General features: G+C 41.5%; 2 protein-coding genes across 11 annotated transcripts in view; one reads left to right on the top strand and one right to left on the bottom strand.

Moving 5' to 3' along the window:
* The first annotated feature begins 75 nt into the window (after positions 1–75).
* On the top strand, positions 76–12,214 carry ZSCAN29 (zinc finger and SCAN domain containing 29). 8 transcript variants are annotated; one of them, XM_046652017.1, is made up of 6 exons: positions 76–223; positions 1,102–1,539; positions 2,106–2,223; positions 4,056–4,751; positions 6,644–7,114; positions 8,968–12,214. In XM_046652017.1, exons 2-6 carry the CDS (start codon positions 1,222–1,224, stop codon positions 9,834–9,836), a joined length of 2,472 nt encoding a protein of 823 aa, XP_046507973.1. In that variant the 5' UTR covers positions 76–223; positions 1,102–1,221; the 3' UTR covers positions 9,837–12,214. The 8 variants fall into 8 exon arrangements, with proteins under 8 accessions (XP_046507973.1, XP_046507969.1, XP_046507972.1 ...); XM_046652013.1 differs by having other exon boundaries at positions 2,019–2,223; XM_046652016.1 differs by having other exon boundaries at positions 119–540; positions 2,019–2,223.
* ADAL (adenosine deaminase like) overlaps positions 5,000–25,169 on the bottom strand; it is a 37,202-nt gene continuing 17,032 nt past the window's right edge. The window contains exons 5-12 of one of the 3 annotated variants that reach the window (XM_046652025.1): positions 25,017–25,104; positions 23,191–23,272; positions 20,686–20,812; positions 19,550–19,630; positions 16,558–16,696; positions 14,807–14,907; positions 14,046–14,266; positions 5,000–6,221 (exon numbers count right to left, since the gene is read on the bottom strand). In XM_046652025.1, the coding sequence (XP_046507981.1) occupies positions 14,072–14,266; positions 14,807–14,907; positions 16,558–16,696; positions 19,550–19,630; positions 20,686–20,812; positions 23,191–23,272; positions 25,017–25,104 (813 nt within the window). In that variant the 3' untranslated portion in view covers positions 5,000–6,221; positions 14,046–14,071. Of the gene's footprint in view, positions 6,222–12,347; positions 12,523–14,045; positions 14,267–14,806; positions 14,908–16,557; positions 16,697–19,549; positions 19,631–20,685; positions 20,813–23,190; positions 23,273–25,016; positions 25,105–25,169 lie in introns of those variants that run through there. The other 2 variants (XM_046652024.1, XM_046652026.1) reach the window with 2 other exon arrangements.

Raw genomic sequence — 25,169 nt, 5'->3', positions numbered from 1 at the left:
CACTCGCTCGGTCCCGCCGGCGCTCCACAGGAGAGGAGACGCGGGGCCTGCCCTTGCGCATGCGCCCTCAGCGCCCGAGTCGCCCGCTCGGACTTCCGGTTTGGTAGCTGGACTGGCAGGCTGGAGAGCCCGGGCTGGGGTCGGACCCCAAGTGGGTGAGGCTGGCCCTGGGGCAGAGATGCGAGTGGGCTGAAGGCATCCCAAGAGGAAGACGCTCCCAAGGGTGAGCCGGAGGGTGCTCTCAGGACTCCCTAGCTCAGTCGGAGGCCTCTGGAGGGACTGCACGATGGCTCCGAGAGTGACCTGGCCGGAGGGAGCGAAGACAAAGAGGCCGGAACCCCGCACCCGCCGTTCCTTGAGCTGAGCTGCGCGCTCGCGAACCGCAGCACTCGGAGCTCTGGCCAGCACCCGAGCTCGTCCTCAGGAGACCCATTCCTACTGCCCCCTTGGACTTCCTCTCTCCAGCAACTAAGTGTGACTCCCCCCAAGCCCTCCTGGCCCTCGCTTCAGGAGCCAAACCAACTTCTCCCCTTGCGCGAGGTCTCCCGTCAGTAGTTCCCGAATATTTGCCGAGGGTTCCTTCTGCTGTGAGGGAAAGCAAAGCCCCGTGATCAGTACTTGATTTTGGTCTGGGGTGGGAATTGGTCGTTGTGGAGTGTGAGGGGACGGGGCGCCTAGGGGCCTCGGGAAGGACTGCAGAGGTGCTGGGGGAGATCAGCCGCGACCCGCTGGACAGAGGCTTTTTATTGTCTTCAGCCCGGTGGTGACTTGCCTGTAGATCCTCTCGAGCTCCAGGTCTCCCATATGGTTCACTGTGCGGCGCTGGTCACGGGAGCTAAATGGGATCAGATTCGGGGGAGGTGGAAGAGGAGCAGGCAGTACTTTCTATGCTCTGCTGCTTCCCCGGGCCGCCCTGGAAGTCGCCCAGAAACGCAGTTTTTGAAAGGTCTCTCTCCTTCACGCTCAGTTTTGTCTTGCTGTCCTGAAGTTGCTGCCACCTCAGATGGCCACGTAGAGCATATGGGAAGTCAGGCCAGCTCTAGCAAGACTTTAAACATACGAGTATGTTCCTTCTGATAGTGCCATCTCTCTCTACCCTAGGAAGAAACTCTTCTTACAGAGAGAGACTCATCTGCAGGTGATTCTCCAAGAACTTGGGAAGATAGGTGCAAACGCTGCAACCCAGACCCTTAAGCGGAGGGAAGCTGCTTTCTCCTGCGAATGATGGCCAAACCCACTCTGAGAGGGAATGGCGCTAACTCTGAGACCTGCCGGCAGCGCTTCAGGAGATTTCATTACCAGGAGGTAGCTGGGCCCCGGGAGGCTTTCAGCCAGCTCTGGGAACTCTGCTGTCGGTGGCTAAGGCCGGAGGTGCGCACCAAGGAGCAGATTGTAGAATTGTTGGTGCTAGAGCAGTTCCTGACCGTCTTACCTGGGGAGATCCAGAGTTGGGTACAGGAGCAATGTCCAGAAAGTGGAGAGGAGGCAGTGGCTCTGGTGGAAGATTTAGGAAGAGAGCCTGGAAGACCTGGACGTTCGGTGAGAAGGGAGGGGGAATTCAGAAGTGTGTGACTGGGAAGGGGCAAGGATAAAGGGCCTTAAAAATTAAGGTGTAGACAGGTTTAAAGAGGGGCACAATCTCCCTTGGTGATGCTTCTGGTCCTGGAACAGGTAACTTTTCAGACAGAGCTTATCTTGAGATGCTTCCTGGGTGTACCTTTGCTACCCTGTCATAGAGTTCTACATACTTTCATAGTTTTTTACATAATAGGAAAGAAAGGTGAATTTTTTTAGCCTGTAGTTGGGTTTACTATTTTGACCTTTTCCTTCTGGAGTTCTAGCTGCTCTAAGCTAACAGTAATGGAATAAGAAAGACCCTTGTTCACTAATAACCACCCCCACCCCTCAACCCCAGCCATGTTCCAAAAGGATGATCTCTTTTGGGATATTAAATAATCTCCTCTGGGAATGCCCTTCATTATGACCTTGCAGTGACAATTAATGGGGGTTGTTTCTAGGTCACAGTCTCTGTGAAGGGGCAGAAAGTGCGCTTGGAGAAGATGACACCCCTGAAATCATCACGAGAATTATTAATTGTTCGGCAGGAGTCAGTGGAACCCCAGCCCAGGGGTGTACCCAAGAAAGAGAGGGCAAGAAGCCCAGACCTGGGACCACAGGAGCAGATGAATCCAAAGGAGAAGCTCAGACCTTTTCAAAGGAGCGGTGAGGAGTAGATTCGTATGGGAAGACAGGATGCCATGCTAAGTTGGGAAGTAGGGTTGGGAATAGGAGTGGGAAAGGGATTGCAGGAACGAGCGGAAATTGCAGAGTCTGCAGTTGTTGGGGGCCTCCTGAAGGCATGTAGTTTAGTCCTCTGCTGGAGTAAGAAGTCTATTTCCTCTTGATAAGTCTGCAAGAGAATGGCTCCCTAGTTTTTATCAGAACTGGGAACTTTTTTACTTCCTCTTGGTAATGATGATACTAGGTCAGTATTTTATAGATAAAAATTCTATACTTGAAGGCACATCTTCCTTTCAGTCATTTTCCTTCTCCAAATTAAACTCTATTTGGTTCTTTAAGCTTTTCCCCAGAAGCTCCATTCTTCAGACCTACTAAATTTTTGTTACTCTTCCTTGGAATCTTTCAGTTCTCCAAATATATTAATTGTGGAGAACTAAATTATGTATACTATTCCAGCGAGGGTCTGATAGGTAGAGGCAGAGTAAGAATTTTACTTTGGAACTTCACTACATTTTCTTTCAGTATAGCTCAACAAATTATTTAAGGACTATTTTTCACTTGGTAACTCCCAGGACTCTCATAGCCTTCCCCATTGTCTTTGTGCCTAGTGCTTATTCTTGTACTTGATTTTGCAGAACTTGTTTTTCTTCTTTCTACTCCGTTGAACTCCATTTTGTATGTTTTTTTCTTTGATCATTTCTTTAACTTGTTGAGGTTGTTTTGAATTCTGATCTTATCATCCAAGCCTTCTCAGCGAGTTTGGTTATGGTCTCTGTTGAGTGATCCAGATGCAATCTCTCAACCCCATACACAGACTTGCAGAATTAATCAGTTTCTCAACACCTACCATGTGCTTAACACTTTACAGGGTACTCTGCAATAAGAAAGGGTACCTGTTCTCAAAGAGCTTACAATATGATTGAGAACATAACAGCAAACATAAATAGGTGCCAAACTGAACTGTACCAAAACAATGCAAAACCATGATTTGTTACTCAACTGTGAGAGCACAATAGGGGTTTGGCAGAGTGGGAGATGAGGGAGGGCTGCAGGGAGGGCTTCACGGGGGCATTAGCAGATACAGCTTCCTGAAGGAGTAAGTGTGGATAAGAGAAAGGGAGTTAAAGGAAAGGCACAGAGCAGTGCATAAATGTGTGCTGTGTTCTGGAGAGGAGAGTCTGATCTGAATGGACAGTGTGTGGTAGGCACTCCAGTTAAGGTTCAGTGGTATAGCTTGTGAGCTGAGGAAGCAAGAGCCTGGAGTTAGGTGGGACAGTGATCGAGGCAGGTATGAGGATAAGAAGTCTAGATTGGATGGTGGCAGTAGGAATATAGAAGGACATACTAAGGGAAAAAACCTTTGGAACTTGGTGACTAAGTGTGAAGGAAACAGATGAGTTCAAGACAGTCTCCCCTCTGCTCCCCTTTCCCCTGGAATCACTCTCCATTTAATTCTCTAGCCCCAAGTGGAGAACTATGGAGACAGGAGATGACTGTTCCCAGCAGTACCAGGATCTTCCAAGAAATGGTCAGGAGGGCTAGGGCTAGGGAGCAGTTTGGAAGAGAAGTATCTGCTCTGAACACACAACAGAACCTTTTCCTCTCGTCACCTTGCTCTGGAAAATAAAATATTTCTCATTTTTTGAAGTTTCATGTATTTTCCCCACTTTCTTCAACTCACTGAACTTTCTGAAAACATTTCCTTAGACACTTTCTTATAAGCCTCTTGGATAAAAAAGGCAGGTCTGAACTCAGAGATGTTTTTTATGATCCGTCCAAACTATGATATCCTTTGTTTGCTTCTCTGCAAGCAGGATTTCCATTTCCTAAATCCGGTGTGGTCTCCAGGTTGGAGCAAGGAGAGCCATGGATCCCAGATTTGGGTTCCAAGGAGAAGGAACTCCCAAGAGGCAGTCACACAGGAGACAGACGAACACATGCTGATCTGTTACCATCCAGAAGAGAGAGAAGCAGCTGGGTGGAGCAGGATCACTGGGGCTTTGAGGATGAGAAGGTGGCAGGTGTGCACTGGGGCTATGAAGAGACCAGAACTCTCCTAGCAATCCTCAGTCAGACTGAGTTTTATGAGGCTCTCCGAAACTGTCACCGAAACAGCCAAGTGTATGGGGCTGTGGCTGAGCGGCTCCGGAAGTATGGCTTCCTCCGGACCCTGGAACAGTGTCGGACCAAGTTCAAAGGTCTCCAGAAGAGCTATCGGAAAGTCAAGAGTGGCCACCCACCTGAAACCTGCCCCTTCTTTGAAGAGATGGAAGCCCTGATGAGTGCCCAGGTCATCACCCTGCCCAGTAATGGCCTGGAAGAGGCAGCCTCTCACTCTGGCCTGGTGGGCAGTGATGCTGAGACTGAGGAGCCAGGGCAAGGGGGCTGGCAGCATGAGGGAGCAGAAGAGGCCGTGGCTGAAGAGTCTGACAGTGATGAAATGGCCCAGGAGGCCACCCCCCAGGACCCCAACAACTCAACTGCACCTGTCCTTTTCCGAAGGCCAAGTGGTAAGAAGCTTCTCTTTTTGGGGTTTTGGGATTAGATTTGAGGAGTTATGAGACTTGCTGTGAAGTCAGGAAGCTTAAAGTCACCTGCCAGTGTTGTCACTTTAGTAGAGAACAAAGAGGCACTTCTCAGTTCTATGTGTATTTCATTCTCTTTTGTGGGAAAATCAGTGAAATAATAGTAAGTAGAAAGTAATTTTAGATATTTTAAAGAAATACTCTCAGAAAATTCAAGAGAGTCCTGAAAAGGATTATCATTCCTTGTATTTCTTTATTAAATTTTTTCCTGATTATAAAATCACTGAAGGCTGAGCAAAACTTGGCACTACATTATCTTTAAGAAGAACTAATATTTATTGAGCATCTTACATGAACTGGCGCTTCATCTTTTACTCTCCCAAATCTCAGTCAGTTTGTGTTCCTTTCTACTTGGAAAAGCATAGTGAAGAATTGCCCAAAGCTGGGGAAGCATTTATGTCTCCTCTCTGAGATTCACAACGCACATTGGCATTGTAACAGGACTGAGAAGTCCTGCAGCAAGAAACCTTGTCTTACACTCTGTGGTGGAGTAAGATTTGCCTGTGGAACTGTCTTTTAAGTGTCATTTATTACTGTTGATACAATTTGTACAACCATGTTGTTATGGAAAGAGCACTAAAGTATGAGTCAGGAGGCTCTGTTTCCAATCCTGACCACTAATCAGCTGGGTGACCTTGGACAGTTATCTGACCATTTCAAAGTTTGTTGTTTCAGCTGTAAAACGGGGCATGGCAGCAGGACTACATCTCTGAAGTTGCAGCTGCACTGTGAACAGTGATCTTCTTCCATTTTTTACTATATGTGTGATGTTACTTAGTTCTGTTCTAGTCGTCTTCTATTTTTTCTTCTTTTTTTTTCTTCATTCTTTTTCCTTTTTTGTCATTGGAATAAATATAGGTAAATCACAAACATGGCACATGTGCTAGCTGCTATTATTTTCATAATCTTTGTTCATTTTTTTCCACTGCTTTTCCTCTGTCTTCAATTCCCCTTCTCCTTTACTTGCAGTGAGTGGAGGCTAATGGAAGCAATGTAATCTCCAGCTGGCTCTCAAGTGGGAGGAAGACTCTTTGAATTTCCCTTCCCTCTACCTTGGGTACCTTCAGGGAGCAGTCTGTAATCCTGATGAAGTACTGCCCAAGTCGGGGGGCCTGCAGCACTAGCACATGTCCAGGCTAGGACATGCTGTCTACTCTGCTTCCTTTCTCTTTCTGGCTTCTGCCAGTCCTTCACTCCTAAGGATAAGGTGCATGACTTTCAGGTCCTTATCTTGTCCTCTTCAGAGGTTTTTGCTGTGGTTGGGCTTGCTTTTTTGAAACATGGCAAGTGAAGAAGGGCCATCATAGGGATAAGGCAGCAGTGTGATTCTGAAAGAGACTGTTCCTTGGGGTTTTGAGTCATTCTTTGGGCAACTTAGTTCATAAGGAAGTAGGGCTGTTGGAAAAAGAATGATCAGGAAGTTAGCGATGACTCCGTGCTAACATGATTGATTGTGGATCTTCTTCCCCTGACCAGTTATTTTCTAGTTAGGGTCAGAATTCCAGAAAAACTACAAAAGAATGGGGAAATGCACTCTATACACTTGCCTCAGTGTTTCAGTGATCAGATGGAAAGGCCTCTTTTTTATATGGCTAAACAGAATGCAGGAATAAAGGTCTCTGAGAAATTGCTATAGGATATAGAGAAGCAAAATTGTCTAATAAGTCTGTATAGATCTTGGGAACATGAAGTATTTGTAGTGTTTCATCTAGGAGCCCAAGCTTAGGTGATTTTTCAGGATGCAGATGATAGGATTGAGGAGTTGAGGCTTTAAAGCCCTGGATTAAGTGGTGCTAAAACTTCTCTTCTGGTGGCAGGTGTACACTGGGGCTATGAAGAGACAAAGACTTACCTTGCAATTCTTAGTGAGACTCAGTTTTACGAAGCCCTCCAGAACTGTCACCGCAACAGCCAGCTGTACGGAGCAGTGGCTGAGCGGTTATGGGAACATGGCTTCCTTAGGACGGCGGAGCAGTGTCGGACCAAGTTTAAAAGCCTACAAACCAGCTATCGAAAAGTCAAGAATGGCCAAGCACCAGAGACCTGTCCCTTCTTTAAAGAGATGGATGCTTTAGTGAGTGCCCGGGTTGCTGCCCCGCAAAGTGATGGCCAGGAAGAGGAGACAGCCTCTTGTCCTCTCCAGGAGACCAGTGAGGCCGAAGCTGAGAAGCAAGCTGAAGAGGCAGAAGAGGCCATGGAAGAAGATTCTGAGGATGATGAAGAGGATACTGAGTTACCCCCAGGGGCTGTCATGACCCGTGCTCCAGTCTTATTCCAGAGCCCCAGTGGTAAGATCCTTTTACTTCTTAAGGTCTAAATAGCAAAGGGCAGGCAGTGGGATTTAGGAGAAAAATCATCAGATTGAAGACCAGGAGAACTGGCCTCTATATCCAGCTCTCACGGATTCCTGTGACCACCTCATGATTCCTGTTTATTAAGGAAGCTCAGTGAGGGGATGTAAATTAGCCACTTGACTTGCCTCCTCACACTACAGCATCAATCTGAGATGGTTGCAGACTTTGTAAATTTGCCATCAGCTACATGTGAGTTTACCTAGCAGAAAATCTGAAAGGTAACATTTCCTAACTAGCATGTGATGTACCCATAGTACAATGAAGTTGATTTTAAAAAGTTCATTCTCATTTTTGTTTTTCTTCTAGTTTCAGCTAGTAACCAGCTGTATGTCTGCTTTATTCACATATATGAAAACCTGATAACCTCTTTCTTCAGACACACTTATGCAAAAGTCTGAGATTTCTGAGGAAACTAACCCTTTGAATCTTAGCTACTGTATAAGAAAAAAATACTTCACTATGGCTTCCCTCCTTGTGGGAAGAATAATTCTAATTTTGGAGTCATACATGTATATGTATGTGAGTTTGGATTCCGTTGTTTATTAGCTGAGTGACTTAGAACAAGTTACTTAACCCTCTAAATTTGCTTCTGTATCCCAATAACGTTGATGTAATGAGGTACTGTGGTGACGCACCTAGCACAGTGCTTGGGCTCATAGTAAGTATTCAGTAAATAACAGTTTTCTTTCTAAAGTTCTTTTGATTAGCATTCTTCAAGGGTGTTCCATGGAGCATCAGTTCCATGGGGGTCTTAACATGTTCCACTAAAAAAATAGCTTCTAGGTTTAGGAAATGCTAAATACCCCTCTTAGAGGCTCATAATACATATTCACATATTTAAGGTTCTGAGATTTCTTGTAATCTAATGAACCTCTGTTTCATGGGGCATCTCATAAGACTGGGTTTCTGGGTACAAATACTGCTTCACAGGGTACATATACAGGCTGACACTCAGCATTATTTTGCTCTCAGATTTAGTCCAGGGAATTTGGGATCCAGAATTTATCTGAAAATTCTGCAAATTCAAACTGAATTTGCAAACTGAAAATCTGCACGTATCTGCAAATTTTCATAGCCTAGGCCCGGGGGAGCCTGGTATTTGGTTCTTAGAAGGATATTAAAAGCTTAGCTTGGGCATTAGAGTAGTGCTTTTGGAACAGTTAGTGATTATTTTTCTATGGGCAAAGAGAATGTTTGAGAGAGACACTTCCCTAGCAAAGTGTATCTCTCAGAAGGCCTTTTGTTCTTTGAAAGACACTGAGTATTCTTTTTTTAAATTCCCAACATATATTTGAATTTGAGGGGAAGGGGACTCATGTAGCTCTTTTCGGATATAGCAGTTTCCCAGAGTTTTCCGGGGCATTCCCTTCTAATCTCCTTAGTTACCAGCAAAGAATATAAACTAGAATACCATGGTAGGCCTGAGATGAGGCAAAAATACAGCATTAGAAAGTGTCTTTCCCATTTAAACAGGAACTATAAACTATGGTGATAGTTTTATCTTAAATCTGGTAGGTTTTTCTTGTTATACTGAGTGGATTTTCTGAAGATCCTATTTATCTAGGAAGAGTTAAAAGAATATATTTAATCAGCTCCTATGTGGATTAGAAGCCTGTGATAGGTGACCAAGTAGAGAAGTAAAACATTGGAATTTTAGTAGATGGTAGTGATTTGGGATCTAGAGCTCCCTAATTTTTATCTTTAATCATCTAATGTGATACTTGCTTTACTTTGGCACATAATAATTGAGGAAATGGATAACTTTTAAAATTCTATTCTTACATCAGGTTTTGAGGCTGGATTTGAGAATGAAGCAAATCTAAAACGGGATATTTCTGAGGAAGTGCAACTACATAGGACATTACTTGCAAGGTCTGAAAGGAAAATTCCCCGGCATCTTAATCAGGGTAAAGTCAGTGAGAGTGAATGCAGATCAGGAAGACAGTGGGAAAAGACTCCAGGGGAGAGAAGAGGAAAACTGACACTTCCAGAGAGGAGTTTAGGTCAAGTTCTTAGTCATCAGAGACCTTACTTGGGAGAGAGACCCCATAAATATCTCAGATATGGCAAAAGCTTCGGTCCAAACTCCCACCTCATAGATCAGATATCTCATCAGGTGGAAAGTCCATATAAATGCGCTGACTGTGGGAAAAGCTTCAGTCGGAGTGCACGCCTCATTAGACACCGCAGAATCCACACTGGAGAGAAACCTTATAAGTGTCTTGACTGTGGGAAAAGTTTCCGTGACAGTTCAAATTTCATCACCCACAGAAGAATCCACACAGGAGAGAAACCATATCAATGTGGCGAGTGTGGAAAACGCTTCAATCAGAGCTCAAGCCTTATAATTCACCAGAGAACCCACACTGGAGAAAAGCCCTATCAATGTGAAGAGTGTGGAAAAAGCTTCAATAACAGTTCTCATTTTAGTGCACATCGGAGGATACACACAGGAGAGAGACCCCATGTGTGTCCTGACTGTGGAAAGAGTTTCAGTAAGAGTTCTGACTTACGTGCACATCACAGAACCCACACAGGAGAGAAACCCTATGGGTGTCATGATTGTGGCAAGTGCTTCAGTAAAAGCTCTGCTCTTAATAAGCACCGAGAAATCCACACACGTGAAAAACTTCTGACACAGTCAGCACCTAAGTAAGCCTCTGAGGATCTATAAAGAGCCTCCATAAATGTTCTAAAGTTGTTTGAAAAAGTCTTCCAGTAGTGAGATCCATCTCCTGTTCTGTGCCCAACCAGCTTAGGAAATAGTCCAGGATTTGTCCCACTGTTTTGTCCTCTTTCTCCTGGATCTAGAGTCAAATTCCCAAGGCAGCTGTCAAGAATGACAGGAAGGTTTCAGTCCCTCTCCTTACCTGCATCTGAATTGAAAGATAACACCTTTCCCTCTCAGAGCCTATGTTGTTCCCTTATTAGAGAGGACATGGTAGTAGATCCTATGAGTTTGATATGCACCTGTCTTTACTCATCCTGTTAAGCTGCATTTCAACTGGAAAAACCCATCATAGCAGCATTTCAGGAAGAATTTGTGAGACCTCTCACTGAGTGGGTCTAACTCTTTATACAATAATGGAAATGCAATTTCCATTTCCAAAAAAATATTTCAAAAAAGTCTTCCTGCTCACTTAAGCCTGTGACCAGAATGACCTATTTGTCATACACACTCTTCATTTACCTTAAAGAAGGAGTTTCATGAACATCTTGGTTCTGACCTATGAATCATCTTGTCAAGAACTAGGTGTTCTATATGGGGAAATGATGTAAACCTCATATAAATATTGCAGCATGAACCCTGGATTTCTTAGTTTCTTCCAAGCCCTAGAAGATTTGAAATACAGTAATACTACATTTATAGCACCTAGTTTGAATTTTTCTGTTCCATCTCACCTGAATCCATCTGTCCCTTGAGGCCTAGAAGCCCAAAGAGCAAGCCCGCTGGGTGTGGTGACAGGGAAAGCAGTTAAAGCTGCCAACAGGGCATCTGTCCATATTCCATACACTCCAAACAACTAGTCTAGTGTTATGCACCCCGTGGGTGCTCAATACTAACCTGCAATGAGCAGAAGCCACTGCCACATTCCCATGGACTGGGAAAACACGACTTTGTGCCAACAACTCTTTACCCTAATGGCAAGGCCAGATTATCTTTGGTCAGTGGAGTTGCCAATACTCGCACACACAAGTGTACACATATTCAACGGTAGACATCTGTTTTTGAAAGGAGCTCTTCACACACAAGTGTAATTCTGATCTTTACAATCAGATAGTATTGAATTAATTGCCCATACATTCACAGAAGTATGATGAGCCTTGTACAGCACAAGTTAAACAGACCCTGTCCTTGTCCTTACAATCTACAACAGATGACACTGACATGAACAAAATAATAAGTGCACATGTATAGTTGCAACAGTTTTAGAGAAGTCTAGAGAGTTAGGTAGTAACACTAGGCATAAATGTTAAGGTCTGCATTAGAATTTACTTTAAGAAAAATCTGGGAGGTATTTTCTTCTTATTCAGGAAGGCTTCATGAAGCACGATGTGTTCAAAGGAGGGAAGGTTACTGGGTAAATTATGGTGGAATGAACTTTACAAAACTAATTGCAAGACTGAGTGCCGAGAGGGTGAGAAATGGGAAAACTGGGGAGCAAGGTGTTTTGTGCAGATGGAGTAGATGGCAAAGAACAAACTGTAAGAAAGGTTAGACAAAGCTTGGAGCAACACAAAGTTTGAGAAATGGTATGATTTGGGCTGTGCAGGAGGCAGAGAGAATCACCTTAGCGGAAACATGGAGTGCCAGCGGCAGATCAGGAGGTGGTGCTCCCATCACCTACAGTAAATCAGGTACTGTGCTGTACTGATTGATAACGGAATGGCTGGCACTGGGAAAGAAGAATGAGCAGTTTTAGGGGACTAGCTCTTACAGAAGACAAAAGTCAGAAACAGTAATATCTTGAGAATGTACTTTGATGGGCAGGACAGAGGAAAAGGAACATGAGCAGATGGCCAAGGCTTGGGATAAACAGCTGTTTCATAGTCACACTTAATTTAGAGTTTTGTGGCTAGAATGAGATCTGGGAGAGATGTGGGGAAATAGAATATGCTATAATTCATAGCTTACTGTGTTAGATGAGAGATTAATTAGGGTTCTAGTGTTGAGGGATCCTAGTACAAAGAATCTCCTAACATTTATTAGGATTTAAGCGGAGATGTTATCTCAATTATGTTGCCTAAGCAGACAGGAAGATACAAGAACACCAGTCTAAAGCAAAGCTGCAGGATCTGAGATGGTTTAGGAAGTGTGCTACAATGTTTTTTAAAAATGAGAGATTACTGTCTTTAGTATATCTATGTGGAAAAAACACTGGTTGAGGTATCAACAAATATGAATTCTGGTTCCAGATGTCTTGTGTGTAAGTCAACTTGCCTCCATTTCCCTTTCTGTAAAGCAGAATAATGTTTACACCTTAATTTGCCTCTCAGGGATACCATGTTAATAAAAATTATGTCTACAAAGTATCCAGTGTTGCTTCAGGTGTTTTTTAAAAATATATATGCAAATTATGATTAAGCTGTTACTGGTAGGAAAAGATAAATCTTTACCTATTTTTTTTGACTCCCTGTGTGGGGTTATTACAAGTATGCTTGTCTGAAGCTTTATGTTCTAGGCTGAGAAACAAATTAGAATGTGGTAAAAGAGAAATTAGAATGAAAATCCTTCTTGGTATCTGTATCCATATCCATTAGGACCCATCATAAATGCATGGAGAATGAGTCTTATTTTAAAAGGCCCAGGACCAGCCCTCCAACCTCCAGATGAGGAGACTCTGCAAAAGGAACAAGACATAGGCAAACTCTTACCAGGGAAAACCCTGTTCATCTCAAACTAGCTCACAAACCATTATCTGCTACCCAATCTGCCATTCCTGAAGATGGAGGAGGCAAAATATAATACATAGTCATCAATCATTCTAAGAAAGAGAAACCAAGCCCACTGTTGAGGGAGCAAGAGGATCTATGCACCCCTACCCATTTAATACCCACAAGACCTGTGTAGGGACAGACTGGGTGGCATGTGCAGCAAAGGAAGCAAGACTGTATTAGCAGGAGCTGGACGGTTGCATCTGTTCTCATTACTTGTTTCCCTAATGCTATTTCTTTTTCTTTATTTTACCTATGCTACCATTCTTCCTTTTATTGCTTGTTCTCTATGGCCAATGCCATAGAACTTAATAACATTTCTATTTATTCTCTGTGTTGCTGCCATTTCTCTTTTACTGTAATCTATGTGTAGAGGCTGAGCTTGTCAACTCCGTAGAGAACTATTTTTATGGTGACCAGGTAGGAAAGGGAAAATGAGATATGAGCATAAGGATAGGTCAATTCTCTGTCCATTATTCAATTCAAAATTTAAAATGAAAACTTTACTCTTAGACACTCAAATAGCTATCCAGTGGGATCCATATCTCAAAGTTTTGACATTATTCTCTGACATCATGATGCTTAAAGTAACAGATGTTATATGGAGATATTTTAGTTGCGAGCTTAAATTCCTCCTACACCCATCATGAGGCTCTTTCAGAAACAAAACTTGGGAATGATTGGAAGCCAGATTAAAGGCTGGAAATATAAATAGAAGCCTGAAGTACCCTAGAGCTCAAGAAGTGTCTGGCTGGCACAGCTGTGTTATGGTCAAAGTAAGAGAAGGGAAGGGTAAGGTGGGAACACTTACAAACGCAAACAAACAAAAAAACCCATATTGATTCCAGGGGGATTAATCATGAGAATGGCAAAGCCAGATCTCAGCAGCTAGCTTTATCTGTCACTAGGGTCACCCAAAGTAGGTTAACCCTGACTACTGGGTATTCAAAAAGATCCATGGTATGCAGTGTAGCCTGGAGTCAACAGTTTTGGGAAATACTGAAGTGAAGGGAGTCTGATTAAAGTAAACATAACAGAGCTGTTGTCACAAGCTAGAAGGCAATCTGTTTTCCCCTCTCTCCTCACCTTATTTAGACTTGTAATTCCAAAACTTTTCCTGATGAGAAACTACCTTGATTTTCCTGAAATTTTATGATCACTAATGGAGAAGGACTGATAAGTCAAAATCACTGGTGGAACGGGAAGTTTAGTTAGCAGCAACATTCAAATTCCTTCCAGTAAGCAGCATGAAGGTAAGCTATGTAAGACCTCAGAGCCTGCTGGTCAGTTTAAGACACATTTACTGAGCACCTGCCACGAGTAAGGAGCTGGTGACGGAGCCCATGGTACTTGGCTGCTGTGCCTCAAAGGAGCAGTGGACAGTTAATTAAGTGGGATATGGCAGGAAGGTCTTGGTTGCAACACATACTCAAAAGTAGTTCACCTCATTACAGCTTAATAATGTAACACTTTGTGCTTCAGATGGTTCCACTTCCTCCTCAGTTCAGACCTGGTGCTGTCAGAAGCAAAGATGTAGTCGATGGATTCATAAGACAGATCCCACATCTGGGACTGGGTCAAATTAAATGTTTCAGCCGCCAGCTGGTACTCTTGAGAAAGGTGTGTTGCAAAAACACCCTTATCATCAGTCTGTCAATATAAGCAAGAAAGTTTCAAAATGAACAAGGAAATGATTTTTTAAAAAACAACTTTTGTTTGGAGTCTATTTTCCTATTTACCATGCTTGTTTTAAGAGTCTTAACAGAGGCCTATAAATGCACCCATGCGTATCTAGAACTAAACAGGCTTGTTTATCCTTTTTAAAAACAAAACAAAACAACAGACCACAGCAGTGGCTGACAATCATGGGTGCATATTAAAATCACCTAGGGAGCTTTTACAACATCTGTGCCCAAGATTCACCCCAGATGAAAGAAAGCAGAATCTCAAGGAATGGGTGTGGGCATCAGTATTTTTTTATATTCTCCCGGGTACCAGCTAGGACCTTTGCTGGTAAAGCCAAACCAGAGTTGCCTTGACCCTTTGCAGCCTCTCATGCCCAGTCCCCTCTCACTCCCCTACTTGAGCATTACCCTCAGGCATGCAAGGCAGTCAGCTAGGTAGTGAATGTCTGACCTTACACAACTCAGAGACTAAAAAAGAGCAAAATACTTCACAGAAAACACTTACACAGATCACAGAAGGATGGGAAATGCTGTACCAGAATCCAAAATGATGCTGGTCATAAGATGGAACTGTCTGACTTTTGATGTTTGAGGTTAAACAGAGTTCTAGATGAAAGGGGGGAAAAGCCTCTTATTAAAAGCAGATTAGTAGACTCATTCGGTGTTCACCAAGTTGACACAGGAGAAATCTTTTCAAACTATGCTAATTTTCCTTAGTTTATTATTTTATAAAATTGACCTTATGTGTGAAAAGTTGTAGTTCAATTAGTGTAGTTGTGTGGGAAATATGTGCTGCAACTTATGGCAGCAAGTGTACCAGGCAGGGAATTAATATCCTCTTCACAGCCATGTGCTTCCCCCTTTTTTACCAAAATGGAAAGGACAGAGCAATGGTATAGCCAGCCACCATGAAGAAGGCAGAGAATTGTGATGGGGGAGCAGAAGCCATTTCTGAAGGGTTGCTGCACTTCTTCCTGGTCTTACAGTGGAGTCTGAAGTAGGTAAGAAAACGGTAGAATTGCTTGAGAGTTACAGCATTATAAACAGACAAGAGCAGAGCTGGACTTTTTCCACGGCTTCAGAGAAAACCTCTAAATTCCTTTATCAGACAACTATCCACTCACTGCCTGCTGCAAGTAAATCCGTCTTAAGAATGACTTCTTTTATTAACAGCTCCTCCCCTGAAATACTGTACTGGGCTCCCTAGCCAGAGTAAAATACTTCACTGACTTGATTGATGCTCATTTGGGTAAGGCAGCCTCAACACAGGGCCACTCAGTCCAAGGGATGGCAAACCCAACCTGCCCCCTCACTCTACTGGGAGCAGAGGTGGGCCACCACACCCAGTAAGATCACTATGTAAGGGTTTCCATCTTCTCTACTTCTGTGGATGTTTAAAAATTTCCTTAGTAAAAAGAAAAAATATCTCACTCATTATGAATTGCTGAAAACTCTATAAATAGTTTAAAAAAACCCACATACCCACACAAGTATTTTTGCAAATTGATAAATTTATAAATTCAGTGAATTGATCATTCATTAAAATGGTTGCAGTCAACTGCTTCTTTCCCTCTTCAGAAAGGCCTTCCTCGACCATCCAATCATAAGCAGTTTTCTCATCACTATTATATCAGCGTGTTTAATTTTCTTCAAAGAACCTAACACTGATAATTTCTTATGTATTTGTTTGCTCTCTCTTACATATGCTAGATATAAGTTCCTTGAGAAAGAAACCTTGTCTGTTTTTACTGCTCTATTCCCAGAAATTTGAACAGTGACTGGAACAGAGTGGTTACTTCATATTTATAGTTAAATATAAACAGCTCCAGGTGTACACATGTAGACAAACAAGTGCATAAAGGGCAAAAGACATATAAAAATATACTTGGAATTTTCCCTAATTCTTAATTTTTAAATAAATGTTACACATTTTCATAACACGTTAATTTGGTTAAAGTCATTTCCAAACACTAAATGACCCTTGTTCCTTTAATATAATACTTACTGAGTCCCAGGAACTGGGGAATGTAGCAGTGAACCACACAGACAAGGCCATGCTCTCAAGGAGCTTATATTCTAATGGGAGCTACAACTTTCTGTTACTTAAATGAGGCTCAGAAAGCACCCACACCACGCGTCTTTTAATTTCTAAATGATATTTATATATTTAGAACAGATCTTCTCTACATATGGGTTGCAACCTGGGGGAGGAAGGGATAGAAGGCTGTCTGGAGGACCTGGAGCCCTAAACCTTACCCAGTGGTATCTGGTGTTGCCTCACAAAGTTCACCAGATCCAGGGATCCTTCCTCAGAGGAGCTGAGAAATGTCCCATGCCCAATTCTGTCAGGAAGCAGATCCAGGAGTACTTGTGTTTCTTGTTTTTGGTTTGGAATCTCAAAAAAAGGAGAGAGAGGGCATCAATAACCTCTTTCAGTGGTTCTTACAAGTACTTTTTCTGTAGCCAGGTACTTTGTCCCTCTGAGAAGGTAATGCAGACATTCTGGGAAGCTAACCTACCTATACCTTCCCAGCTCTCTTTTTCGCCTGTTATCTTTCCATTTATTTCCCAAAATTTTTTTCTTTTTTTTAAATTGAGGTAACATTAGTTTAAAACAGTATATAAATTTCAGGTATACATCATATTTTGATTTCTGTGTAGACTACATCATGTTCATGACCCAAAGACTAATTACCATCTATCACCATTCATGTGCCCTGTCACCCTTTCGTCCCCCTCCCTCCCCCTTTCCCCTCTGGTATCCACCAATCTAATCTTGTTGTTGTTATCTTCTATTTAGGAGTGTCCCAATATTTTTCTTGATTCATTTCAATGACAGTAATAATTATTAGAGTCAATAATAATAATAACATACACTTATTAAGGACTTATTTTGTGCCTTTTCACATAAATTCTCCTTTAAACCTCACAAGAATCTTACCAAGTATTAAGATGAAGAAATTAAAGCTCAAAAAATGTAAGTAATTTTCAAAAACAAAATCCCACAACTCTACATGTACATGTGTGTTCTGTGTTGTGTATATGTGTTCACACATATTAGAAAAAGGTCTGGAAAATATAAACACAAAACTGTTAACAGGATCATCTTGAGAGCAGGACTAGAATGGGAAGAGCTTGTGTTTTTTTTTTCCTTCTACATTATACTTTTCTACACTTGGATTTTCTTCAGATACATATAAGTTTCATAGTTAAAAATATAAAGCATTTTTTAAAAAGTTGTCCAAGTTCATAGAGCTAATAAATGGTAAAGAGTAAAACCTGGCTCCATCTGACTCCAGGGCCCAGACTCTCCCCACACACAGCGTGCTCATGTTTTATTTTAAAAACAAGGCCAGCTACATACATACCACAACCTCTGCAAATATCTGGCTGTGCTCTTCATCTCCTAGATAGCCTAAAAGGTAAATGACTACAACATGTTGAAATGAAATGGTTTTTTCTTTTTTTTGAAGAAGAAGATCAGGCCTGAACTAACATCTGCTGCCGATCCTCCTCTTTTTGCTGAGGAAGACTGGCCCTGAGCTAACATCCATGCCCATCTTCCTCCACTTTTTACATGTGGGATGCCTACCACAGCATGGCTTGCCAAGCGGTGCCATGTCTGCACCTGGGATCTGAACCGGTGAACCCTGGGCCACCGAAGCAGACGTGTGAACTTAACCGCTGAGCCACCGGGCCAGCCCCTGACGTGGGTTTTTTTACTTTTTTTTCTTGGTGAAGAAGATTGGCCCTGAGCTAACATCTGTGCCCATCTTCCTCTATTTTATATGTGGGACACTGCCACAGCATGGCTTGATGAGCAGTGTGTAGGTCATGCCCAGGATCTGAACCTGTGAACCCCAGGCTGCCAAAGTAGAGTGCACAAACATAACCACTATGCCACCAGGCCAGCCCCTGAAATGAAATGTTTTACATACAATGGATCAAACAAGAAAGCAACAGAAACTAAGGTAAAGAGCCGGTTCTGATGCTGCGCAAAAGACTGGAGATAACTGGTCACAGTAACACATGCTGGCTCTTCCATCATATTGACCAATAGCTTCAATCAGGCATCAGTTAGGTCAGCTAGAAGGTGTCCTATGAGTGAAAGATCTTTTCCTTTTCCTCCCAAAGCCCCAGTACACAGTTCTATATTGTAGTTGTAAGTCATTCTAGTTTTTTTATGTGGGATGACACCAAGCATGGCTTGATGAGCAGTGTGTAGGTCCGCACCCAGGATACGAACTGGTGAACCCCGGGCCACCAAAGCAGAGCACGCAAACTTAACCACTTGGCCACAGGGGCAGCCCTGAAAGATCTTTTTGATCAGAGTGTGGAAACATGGATCCTAGATTTTAAGTTCTGCCACTAGATGACTGACTCTCTGCTTATAGACATGAAAAACACCAGTATTGACAAGAAGCTCCAATTTTTTCCTTAATCTTTAAATCATGATGCTGCTCAACCTTTATACATTACCCCATCTAATACTCACAATAACCCTGTGAGGTAAGTAGATTAAGTATTATTTCCTACATTCAAGAAACAATAAATCCAAACTCATCAAGTTGTATACATTAATTATATACAGCTTTTTGCATGTCAAAAAGTAAGAAAAGAAACAATTAAATAGATAGAAGTACTGAGGTAGAAAGTAAATGCACCTGTAAAATGGGGAGAAGTGCAGTAGAGTCCTTGTCTGCCTCACAGGGCCATGCTTAAGAAAGTGACTGTTCTCCAGCCACTATCTGTCCATTATCTGTCACTGTGCTCATGCTGCCAAGGACCTGGGGCCTGTGAGGGGCACCTGACCTCCTGCTGAGCCTTATCAAATGATGATGAGCTCCTTTCTTTCCTGCCAGTGCAGGTGATACTTTCAGCTCCCTTCCCTTACCAAGACAGGTGAGATGAACTGGTGCTTCTCTCAGTGTCAGCATGCTAATGACAAGATGATGATGGAAATTCATGCACTTTCTCTAGCAAGATGTCATTAAGCTGTTTTAATGACACAGCTGTACTGGAAGTCAACAGCCACCTCCAGGAACCATAAAAACAGTAACATGAGAGACTAAAGCAAGTCACGCCTTTATCGTTGTAATTTACAACTTAAAATATTTCTTCTTTCCCCCTCTAAAAAGGGTTATCCAAGCCAGGTTTATTTTTAGCCATTTACAAATGATTATTACTTACCATTAATTTTTTCCATTGTAATCTACCCTCTCCAGCCTAATTTTACAATATTATTTACCTCGGAAAGATGCAATGCCAACTTCAGACCTGCTTTTTTAGCTTCTAAAAGAGGTTCTAAGAAGTCTTTTGCTTGTCCTGCCTTGAAGATAAAAGTTAAAATGAGGATGCATGAGAATTCTGGCAAACTGAAGAACTGGGTACCCTGTCTTAATAAACAAAGGAATAAAATAATGGCAGACTGACTCATTTACACATTTTGTTTATAAAGCACCTACAATGTGCTAGACACATTAGGGAATACAAAGCTGGCAAAGACACAGTCCCTGTCCTCAAGTCAAGTATGAGTGAACATGAGGTCAATCAGCTAACCTAGATATTGCAGCCACCAAATTTTATTTCCGGAAGGGTATCTAGATATCTAGTGCTAAAGAGGAGAACTCACCTGATTCAGGAACCTGCATGATTAATAAAGAAAGCTACTATCAAATGGAGGGATGAAACAAAAGCAGAACAGTCCAGGTTTAAAGCCATGAGAACCAGTTTCATGGGACTGTCTAAGTCAATGGTTTTTAACCAGTTCTGCCCCCCAGGGGACATTTGGCACTGTCTAGAGATATTTCTGATTGTCACAACTAGGAGCATGCTACTGGTATCTAGTGGGCAGAGGCCAAGGATGCTGCTAAACATCCATCAATACAAAGGACATCCTCCCACAACAAAGAATTATTTGGCCCGAAATGTCAATAGTGCCAGTTGAGACACCCTCCTTCAATTGGACATTCAAGAAACTCTAGGCCAGCCTTCTCAACTGGGATATGAGATAATTATGAGATAATTAAGCCCTAGCCTTAATTAAGCATTAAACATGCATTGTATATAATGGATTAACTTCTCTCCTATATATGCAGAATGGTACTAGCTATGCAGCATCTTTAGAAAAATGAAGAAAATTATGCAAATGTTGAGCAAATCTTTTTTTCTTCTTATTTAGGGAGCTTAATTATTTCACAGAACCCTGGTTGAGGACAGTTACTGTAGGTATTCTGGTCATCCAGGACAGAACAGGGCTTTGTCTATCCACACAGAGAGTCTGCTAGACCTCTGCAGAATGGAGGATGCTCCAAGCTAATCCTTATCCCACATAAAATGTTTTTAACTTTTAGAAATAAAATGTATTCAGGTAAAATAACTTACGGTAGGGTCTCCACTGAGGTCAAGGCCAAGAACTGTATCATCAGTAGAAAGGAAGAATTCTTGAGCAAGTTTAACAGTCTCCTTGGCTACTGAAGGGCCACCTCTTCTGTCAATTGCTATCAAATACCTTTAATATAAGGAAAACACAGTTGAAAACAAATATTGTGCAGATGAAAAAGACAACTCTGAGTATGGCCAGAGAGGCATGACAGGCGGCATATAATATACCTTACTAGCAAAATTATAGCCTGACTGACATGACATCTTTTTTTGCCAGAGGGAATGAGACATGAATTCCTAAATACCACCAAATATCTAGTTAGTGTTCAAATTTCCGATTGTTTCATATTTTTTTGTTCATGTATTTGTTTTTTACAGTTTGTTTGATTCAGAATCCAACTAAGGTCCATATATTGTGTTGGTCAATGCTTCTCAAGTCTATTTTAACCTGAAGCCACTCCCTTCACCCCCACCCAAAGAAAAGAGACTACCTGTCTCTTTTCTTGAATTTATTTGTTGAAGAAACCAGGTCCTATAAAGTTCCCCGTGGTCAGGATTTTGCTGATTGAATCCCTGTGTCACTAACATGTCCTCCTCTCTCTTCTGTTTCCTATAAGTTGGATCTAGTCTAGAGGCTTAATCGATCAGATTCAATTTTTTTGGCAAGAGAATTTGATAGGTGATGGTGTGTTTTTTCATTAGGAGGCTTAGATCCATTATTTCATTAAGGGTTACAAAATTGGTAATATTCTAACATGTATCCAACAGCTGATACAAATTCATTCTTCATATATTAGCTGAAATTCTACAAGGAACCTAATATCCAGAGGACTACTGTTAATATTGTGTAATTTCACCCTGCATTTATTAGTTTATCTATTTAATCACAAAATAAAGAAATTCCTCCAGCTTTTATTTACTTACAAAATTTGGATCAATTATTTATAAAATGAAATGTCTTGTTTTTTTCACTTAGTTTCTCTTGTCATTAAATAATGTTAGAAAACTATAAATCATATGAACATAACATAATATAGTTGTCCTCTGATTGCTGGACACTTTAGGATGTTTTCCACCTTTTGTTATAAATAACACTACAGTGAAGAATCTTACATGTAAATCAATCTATTTCCTTAGGACACATTTCTAGAAGAGAATTACTGGGTCAGACAGGAAAACTATTTTTATAGATTTTAATACATATTGCTCTCTAGAGAGGTTTTATTAATTATATATGCTCACCAGCAGTGTGTAAGTTCACGAACACTGGTTATTACTCTTTTTTGGGGGGGGGGGAGCTATCGAAATGGCATTGTAATAATTCCTTTTAAAATTATCTGATTAGTGAATTTAAATAGTTTTCTATACATTTATTGCCCATTTGTATGTCTTCTGAATTCTCTCCTTGTCTTTCGCCTGGTTTTGTATTGGGGTATTACTCTAGTAAAGTTTAATTCTGAGAGATTTTATAGCCAGAAACTACACAGCTAGCTTTCTTCCTTCTTCCTGCAAGGAATACTGAGCCTGACTATGTGCCAGCTCTGTTCTAAGTACTGGAGGCGTAGTGGTGAATCAAAAGACAATGTGCCTGACTGCACTGAATTTACACTCTAGTGGGTGAGTTGTATACACAAATAAAACAAAATAATTTCTGATCTTGTTAAGAGTGCCATTTATTAATGGGGTGACTAGAGCATTTGTTGGGCGGCACTTTAGATAAGGTGGTCAAGGAAGTGATAGCCAAATTGAGACCTGAATAACGAGAAGCCTGCCATGCAAGGATATGGTGGAAGAGTGTTCTAGGCAAAGTAACAGGAATTACAAAGGTGCTGAGGTGGGATAGTCTTGGCCTGTGTGAGGAACAGAGAGCAGGCCAGTGCATAAGTGATGAGTGGTCCAGTGAGGATGTTCAAGTAAGAGAGGCAGCCAGACCACGTGGGACTTTGTGGGCCACAGTAAGAAGTTTAGATTTCAGCTGAAGAGCAATGGGAAGCCATGCCTCACTGGAGCGACAGGACTCAGAATTTTATCGCCCCATGAATAAATTCAGGACTGCACTCTCAACTTTAAAACAGGGTTTTTGACTCTGTTTTTTCTATCGTAAGATAAAAATGAGGGGCTGGCCCCGTGGCCAAGTGGTTAAGTTCGTGCTCTCCGCTTCGGCGGTGGAGGGTTTCACTGGTTCAGATCCTGGGCACCGACATGGCACCACTCGTCAGACCACATTGAGGTGGCATCCCACATGCCACAACTAGAAGGACCCACAACTAAAAATACACAACTATGTGCTGGGGGGATTTAGAGAGAAAAAGCAGGAAAAAAAAAAAAGATTGGCAACAGTTGTTAGCTCAGGTGCCAATCTTTAAATAAATAAATAAATAAATAAAAAAGATAAAAATCATTATTGGTTGATTTATAAAAATCTATTACACTCCTGATCAAAACAGTAAAATTTTCACATTCTAGTTTTTCAAATGGTGACCACTAAGGTACAATGCTTCTTACCTAACGTCAATGTCTAAGTCTTCTTGTTTGCACTGTTTTATACCCTCAAGTATAGATTCCACATAAGTTTTTTCAGTCATTCCTGGAAAGGATACAAAGAAAACACATATAAAGAGATCATCAACTATTTCATCCTTCAATATCAGCATCCCTCTAATTATAATGATATAATTACATTTTCACTTTATGTTGTCACAAGGGTATGGTTAAAGATGAGTTAAAACATGGCTCTTACAGGTATATTTTACTAAATGTTAATTGTAATAAAATTGAAAAAAAAAAGACATACAAAATACAAGCCCTTTTAAAGGCCTTGTAAAATTATTCTTAGATTCAACAGACATAAAACTACTCTCACAAATTGCTATTAAACTTTTAAATATTTGTTCTAACAAAACAATAACAACAACAAACCCCTTTCTAAGGCCTAGCCTTAAAAACAAAACATTTTTCTCTATTAGCAGAATGTCTTCCTGCCAGTCCAGAAAAACAGCCTTCTCCCAGGTTCCTTTCTCCTCAGTCCTGCTCAGGCTCAGCGCTTCTCATCCAAGGTACTTGAGATGTTCTTCCAAGTGCGAGTGCTCAAGCCCTCCTCTTCCGGGGGCTATGAAAGAGCACGCTCCAGAATAACCTCCTCTAAAATACTCTTGTACCCCAACTCTAAAATGCTTACTTTTGGTGGAAAAATCTCTAGTAAAACATATAAAATTATAAAGAAGAAAAATAAAAATAACCTGTAATCATACTACTCAGAGATAACCACTGTTTTTGTTTTTCTAAGCATACATATATCTATTTTTCAATAGATGAGATGCTATTAGGGATATATGTACCCTGTTCAGTCATTTAACACTGTATTCTGAGCACATCCCCATGTCAACAAAGTGTCTTTGCAAATATTTTTATTGGTTGCCTAATATTCCATCAACCTTTATTTAACCATTCTCCTATCGTTGCATACTTAGCTTAACATTCCCCTTTGAATCTCTATTTGAAGAGCAACCTAGTTTGTAACAACTGGCAGGTTTCTTCCCTCCTTCCCTTTCACTACCCTCACCAGCATAACTTGGAACTGATTCTGCAGTTTAAAAATGAGAGATAAGAATCTTCTGCTTGTCCCGTTGCAACACTTACTTTACTATATGTAGTTTCAAATATTTTACCCCCTGAATGATGACTGGGCTACACATGGCAGGGCACAAGATGACCTGGTAGGGTCTCTTCAGGTCATAGACAAGGTGCTAAGAGGGATCCAATGACACTATATAATATCTCCTGATGCTGCTCGTATGGAAAGAGGGTTCCAGGAAATTTCTCCAGACCACATCCAGATCTGCTCATCTCCATGTGGAGAAGTTTTACCACATCACAGCTTGCTCCTGGCCTAAGATACTGTCAGTCCCTGAGAAGTGACTGAATAACCTTCATTTCAGGGATTGTCATAAAACATGATTCTGCTTCTACTCAGTGGCATTTCTCACAAGTGCCCTTGATGCAGGGAGCAAGAGTTAGCTTCTATTTAAGACAATGCAACTATAAGGAGCAAGTGTCCTTTCCTCAGAGTAAGTAAGAAGAACAAATGAAATTTTTTCAGGCCTTTTTATTTCCCTTAAACAGAGATTATCTGATCTGATTTTTTAACTTAAGAATAACTCACTCATTAATAATGTACACCATTAATGTACATAAGAAGACTTGGACTGTTGAGTCTAATTCTCCAACAGTGTAAAAGTGCGTGCTTCATATTCTCAACTTGTAAACACATGAATGACCAAAGCACATGGGAAAAGAGATAGTACATTTGCAGAGAAGTAATTAAATTCTACCTGTAGCGTTTTCTCTTCTAGGTGTGCTCCTTAGTTCCAAGTACTTGACACCATCATCTGCAAATTCTTTAATCACATCTTTTGTGACCTGATAATAAAGGCAATGTACACAATATTATAATGTTAGTGTAAGCATCCCAGTGAGAATGCCAA

The sequence above is a fragment of the Equus quagga genome, chromosome 2 (assembly GCF_021613505.1).
Source record: "Equus quagga isolate Etosha38 chromosome 2, UCLA_HA_Equagga_1.0, whole genome shotgun sequence".
NCBI classification, from domain to species: Eukaryota; Metazoa; Chordata; class Mammalia; order Perissodactyla; family Equidae; genus Equus; species Equus quagga.
Note: the sequence above shows the minus strand (reverse complement) of the source record. Positions and strands in the feature narration are given on the sequence as shown.

Coding starts and splice junctions, on each gene's coding strand:
- ZSCAN29 (XM_046652013.1), top strand. CDS start 1,222: ATGATGGCCAAACCCACTCTGAGAGGGAATGGCGCTAACTCTGAGACC. Junction 1,540..2,018: donor CTGGAAGACCTGGACGTTCG/GTGAGAAGGGAG, acceptor GGTTGTTTCTAG/GTCACAGTCTCTGTGAAGGG. Junction 7,115..8,967: donor CTTATTCCAGAGCCCCAGTG/GTAAGATCCTTT, acceptor TTCTTACATCAG/GTTTTGAGGCTGGATTTGAG.